Genomic DNA, 5,987 nt, shown 5'->3' with positions numbered 1-5,987 from the left:
GCTAAAACAAGACCCCAGAGACCTGACCAGCTCCTGAGAGAGGAGACTGTTAGACTGTGAGGCATTCAGTGTGCTCGCTTGTGCAAATGACCTGAAAATAATGCTCTTTGGAAAACTCTGTCATATCAAACGTGAGGTTTGCTTTGATAGGCTAGAAACGAGGGTGTTTTTAAGAACGCGAGAGCGAGGTGGGGGCGGGGGGGAAACCGTCCCATTGTCCTATTCAACAGAGCATGTGCACATTTAAAAAAACAAGAGAATGCAAATCCATCATACTTAAAGTCCCACACCACGAATGGAGATAACCAGCTCCTTTGATTGAGCGGCTTGTCTTCCCCTTGATAAAGGCATCAGTCGGTGATGGATGCAGCCGTCTTCAGCGTTTAGCGTTTCATCTTTAAAGCACGTCGTTCCACTCCCACTTACGCTCCATACCACCCGCTCCTTTTTACCCCACTTCCCCACCCGCTCCCTCCCACTTCCCACCCGCTCCCTCCCTCCCACGTCCCCCGTTTGTCTTCGCGCTGCCCAAATGAAAGCCATGCCCGCGCCGCCGCCGCGTCGTGTTCCTCAGCGTGAATATGTGCTTGTTGTTTTTAGGCGTTGTAAATAGACACAGCTGCCAGCCGTCACCACTTCCCCCCCTTGATTTATACTCCTACAAATCCCACAATGCCGCTGGACCAGCTGGAAGCCATAAGCGCTGCGTTTTTGCTGTTGTGTTGCGGGCGGCGCGCGCGCGCACCCCTTGAGCGCGTTCCAAGACGTTATGAGAAGCAGAACGCGCGATCGAGTCGTCTTATCAAACGTCAAAGAGGACAGACCGACCGCGACGCGGAGAACGCACGAATTACCAATAATGTGACATCTCTTTCATAATGTGAAAAATCCCCATTTTTGTCGAGAAACGTCTCCCCGAGCTCCGGATGGCCACGGCCCCCCGGGGGGCGGCGATCGGCACCGATTAGTCTCTCTCATCAGTCGGTGCAGAGGTGGTGAGATTTGACACAGGCTCAATTGAACACGCTGGATTGAATGAAATTGAGGTCTCCTTCATGATCTCTCCACACCAGCAAGAAGATCCATCACCTTCTAGCCCCACCGCTCAGCACAATGCTCCTCAATTTGTTGTACTTCTGTCTCCGGGGTAAAAAGGGAGAAAAAAAAAGGGGAGGTGTTTTTCTGGCACGCTCTCGCAATGTGCTTTTAAATCAAGTGGGGGGGGGAGGAGGAGGAGGGGGATTGGACACCCGCCCTGTCCATCCCGACACCATTGCGCTCCAAGCCCCTAATAGTGGTAATTAGTTAATGGACAGATAACATTTATTAAGGCTGCGGTAAGCACTTTTCTCTCCAATCTACCGCACCCCCGCCCCCCCTTCCCCCCCTCGCCCCAATCCGCTGCCAACTTCGGTTGCCCTGGAAACAGTATTAATAACGCCATTGGCCGTCAGAGACCTCCCGATCTAGAGGTGTGCCTTGCCAAGCAGTTACTCCCACTCCTGAACGCCTGCCAAGAGCAGGCCAGCGCAAACACACACGCACGCACGCACGCACGCACACACACACACACACACGCACACACACACACACACACACACACACACACACACACACACACACGCACACACGCACACACTCAAAGTGAAAAGAAAACTCGTCTAAAGTATAAGTACACTTGAGCTTTTGGGCTCTGCTAAATTGCCGCAGCCATTGCTAGTTTTACCGGCACTTACAATCTTGCAGTTCAGGCACTCGCATATCATTCTTCACTTCACATCATCTGCCAATGCATTTCGTCACATCCATAGAATGAAGAAATGCAGTTCAATTGGAAAACATTTGTCGCCGTTCAGAGTTTCTTTCTTTCAAATGTGTTTGCTCATCGTGTACATCATCACACTTGAATCGTGACAGTGATGGTGGTGATGGTGGTGACGATTGTGACGATGGGTTAAAGTGAATTATGTGCTGATGACGTTTGCATCTTTATTCATATGGAATGAACAGTCTTATACCATCTCTGTATGCTATGTGTTGACTGTGTGTTTGAAAGGAATGTATCATAATGATGACCTTTCTCTATAAATAAAGTCATATTTTTCTATTAGTACAAGACTTGTGTGTATGGAGGCCCAAACCCTAGATAGTCATGAGTCATGAGTACATTTGAATTCATTTGTCTGGGTTTTGGTATGCTAATATGTTGTTATTATTATTATTATGAGTACTTCTGCAGTCCAGCTAACTCACTAGCAATGCTACCAGTACTTTTTTATGCCTGTTAGCAGTACAACGTTATTCAATCGTACCATTTTACAGACTGTGGCAGCAGAAACAGACAGACAGACACACAATAACAATATTACTGTACCCACAATTTGAGGAAAATAATGTGGTTTGGATGAGATGCTATGACTGGGAGAGGAGTGTGTACTCCGGTGGGTTTTTTCCAGTCATAGCCTCTCCTCTCTCTCTATATCTGGTGTGCTAACAATGCTAATGCTAATAATACACACAACTAATGTGTGTAATTGGCGTGGTGCTTAATGCTGTGTGCTGTGTTCCTCTCTGACAGATAAGAGACCCGTCGAATTTGGAGACAGTCGACTTTTCAATGGCAGAGACTCGCTGGGTGGAGGTGAGACGTGACCTACTACAGTATGCATCCTTATGTAGCCCCGCCCACTTGACCCCACCGTTTGTGTTATGACTTCCTGTTCAAAACGACGGCTGTTTTACCCCCGGTCAAACCAGAGATCGTCTCTGGTCAAAGCTACATGTAGTAGGGGTGGGAATCACCAGATGCCCACAATACGATACTAAAACGATACTTGAGTCACGATACGATAGTATTGCGATATTGCGATATCGCCGATATTGCAATATATTGAATATTGCGATGTTTCGATATATTGCGATTTCTTACTTTTTCAACTGCAAATGATGTCCCCAAAGGAAAACTTTGTCAACATCTGGCTTATATAAGAAAAATTTTCCAGTCTGTACATCTGACGTCAACCATTTTATTGCAGCAACATTGTCAAGTAGACAGACCAACAACTTTCATAAAGTCATGTCATAGTTGCATGCACCTGACAAACTGAACTGTTTGTTACAGTCTACTTACAGTCCACCTTAACTGGATGTGTGTGTGGACTACTGTACTTACAGTCGGTAGTTTTTGAACAATGCAACTTCACTTCACTTGCACAAAACATCTTGTGCAGCTTATTCAGTAACTGGGGAATTTGTAAATTACTGTTATGACAAAACTGTTACTGTTAAAACAAAATGAAAATATGCTACCGTTTGTGTACTGCTGGCCTTGGAACTAAAGTTTATAGTAGCCCGGTGGCCTGGCATGGCCTGCAAAAAAAAAAAAAAAAAAGTTTTTTGTTGCAATATCGATACTTGGCGTCCAAATATCGATACAATATCGTCAGGCAAAATATCGCGATACTATGGTGTATCGATTTCCCCCCCACCCCTAACATGTAGTGACTCACTGGAAGCAGGCTGCGGGGATAAGCTCTGCCACAGGAAGTTTAAACACAATCCTTTCAATCCGTCAGTTCCGATTGTGTTTACACTTCCTGTCAGTCAATCAAGTCAGACTGTCTCTTCTACATGAGGTGAATAGTATTTAGCAACTAAGAAGGGTTTGGGTCACTTACATTTGTTCAGGTTCAGATCAGACAGCCACAGTAAAACGTGATCGGCCAGTGGTGTTATATCATTTCACTTGTTTCCAATGCAAATCAACTTGAATCGGGCGTTGGCGGTAGTGCAGCGGTAGATTTCCTGCCTACATGTAGCAATACGAGGGTCGCAGGTTCAAGCCCCCATGTTACCTCCAGCTTGGTTGGGCATCCATCCAGGCACTGGCGCTGTCAGGTGAAAAGAAGCGACTGGTGACTGCACATGTATTGGAGGAAGCATGTGCTAGTCTACAACTCTGAAATGAGCGCATTGGGGAAAAACGGGAGATAATCTGTGAAAAAAATATATATATAATTTTGTAGAATCAAGCGTCATTTTCTCAACAGTAACGCAGTGATCTGCCTTATTGTGACTTGTTTCAACATACTGACAAGAAATACGATTTGACGCCTGAATATGAGACTCAAGGACTTGCGTTAAGATGGATGTTCTGCAGTGTAGCCCAGGATGAATCCGTGCCCAGGGAACAAGCCCGAAACACATGAATCCCCCATCATGTTGTACCGTGAAAACAGTCCCTACTCATCACATTAACCTCCCACTCTTCTCATGCATCTTCCTCCTCTCCTCCTCTCCTCCTCTCCTCCTCTCCTCCTCTCCTCCTCTCCTCCTCTCCTCCTCTCCTCCTCTCCTCCTCTCCTCCTCTCCCATCCCCAGACTTCTACGCGCCCGACTGCAGCGTGCAGCCGTCGTCGTCGGAGCCTCCGGTGACGCGGGTGTCGGAGAAGGACAACGCCTGGCTGTACACGCTGGACCCCATCCTGGTCACCATCATCGTCATGTCGTCCCTGGGCGTGGTGCTGGGCGCGGTGTGCGCGGGCCTCCTCCTCTACTGCACGTGCTCCTACAGCGGCCTGTCGTCGCGCTCCTCCACCACGCTGGAGAACTACAACTTCGAGCTGTACGACGGCCTCAAGCACAAGGTCAAGCTCAACCAACAGCGCTGCTGCACCGAGGCGTGAGGGCGACGCCCACGAGGAGACAGAGAGAAAGAGAAAGTGAAAGAGAGAGAGAGAGAGAGTGTGACATACAGAGAGAGAGAGAGAGAGAGAGAGAGAGAGAGATGAAGCCGTTTTGTGAAAAACCTCTCGCTATTTTCTTCGTTTTCCGCCTGGTTCACTTTAGTGTCCGTTTACTTCTTCGCCGTCGATGGACGACGGAAAAAGCCACTTTTTAGCTCGACCGAGAACTCGTCCCCCCCCCCCCCCCGCTTCACTCCAAGTGGCACAGTCCAGAGTCGGCGGTGAAGGAACCAATGAAGGAAAGACTGGGGTTTACCCAGATGGATCGTTCCATTGTCAGGCCTCAAAAGACAAATATCTACACATATCAACTGCGAATTCTTGCGCCACCAAAAGAGAACTGTTTATAAATACATCATAGATTTGTACGAGGTCTAGTTTCGAACAAGAAGAAGTCGGAGAATACTTCGTTTTGGAAAGGTGGTAGGTTAGGAGCGTGCTTAGAATGCGTCTTGAACACAGTGGAACTAGACCTAGAACTTAGCTCCTTTGTGTGGACCACTGGGTGTTCCCCCCCCCCCCCCCCCCCCCTCCATTGTAGACTCTGCTACCTATCAGCCACAATTATCCTCTTAGTTCCTGACAGTCTGTGGTATTTTTAGTCACCGACGTCCCTCGAGTTTGTCTTTCAGCCCGGTGGTTTCTCTCTTTCTGTTCAATGTTTTTGTTCTGTGAACGCTGATAAGTAGGAAAATAGAGGGAAGGAAAGTGTGTGCGTGTCAGCGGGGGGGCGGGGGGGGAGGGAGAGTCGTATTTTAAAATGTTCTGTTAACGATAGACAGAGTTATTGTTAGATTTAGTTTGAGACTGTTGTTACTGGTTCCTGTCAAAGAGAAGGTCATGTTTACATTGCGGGTTAATGGCGAAAGGTCAAGGAGCTTTTGGTCGGCGCAACCTATGGATTGCTGGTAAGGGCAGAGAGACACTGAAACCAAGAGAAAGGAGAGCGAGAGAGAGAGAGAGAGAGAGGAGATGACTGAGTGACGGAGCACTAACGCCCCCCCCCCCCCCCCCCCCCCCCGCTCTCTCTCTCTCTCTGCTCAGACACAAACGGGATAAGGAAGGATGAGGAAGAAAATGTTTAAAAAAAAAATGCACAGGCAGAAACAGCTCTTCTGAATGGACGGACTGTCTCTCGCACCGGACACACAACAAGCCTTAAAGCCTAACGAGGAGGAGAAAAAAAACAAAAAAAACATTTTTGAGGAAATGTTGAAGGAACGTTGAGGAGACGCGCCGGGA

At 47.9% G+C, this 5,987-nt stretch overlaps 1 protein-coding gene across 1 annotated transcript in view; it reads left to right on the top strand.

Annotated features, from left to right (window-relative positions):
- The window catches only part of nrp2a (neuropilin 2a), a gene marked incomplete at its 5' end in the record, with an annotated part of 105,797 nt that extends 100,072 nt beyond the window's left edge, over positions 1-5,725 (top strand). Inside the window, 2 exon segments of the mRNA XM_083632938.1 lie at positions 2,579-2,641; positions 4,381-5,725. Coding sequence (XP_083489064.1) covers positions 2,579-2,641; positions 4,381-4,685 — 368 coding nt within the window. The 3' untranslated portion in view covers positions 4,686-5,725.
- Between the last annotated feature and the right edge of the window lie 262 nt (positions 5,726-5,987).

Source organism: Poromitra crassiceps, assembly GCF_964638095.1.
Source record: "Poromitra crassiceps genome assembly, chromosome: 3".
Taxonomy (NCBI): Eukaryota; Metazoa; Chordata; class Actinopteri; order Beryciformes; family Melamphaidae; genus Poromitra; species Poromitra crassiceps.
Note: the sequence above shows the minus strand (reverse complement) of the source record. Positions and strands in the feature narration are given on the sequence as shown.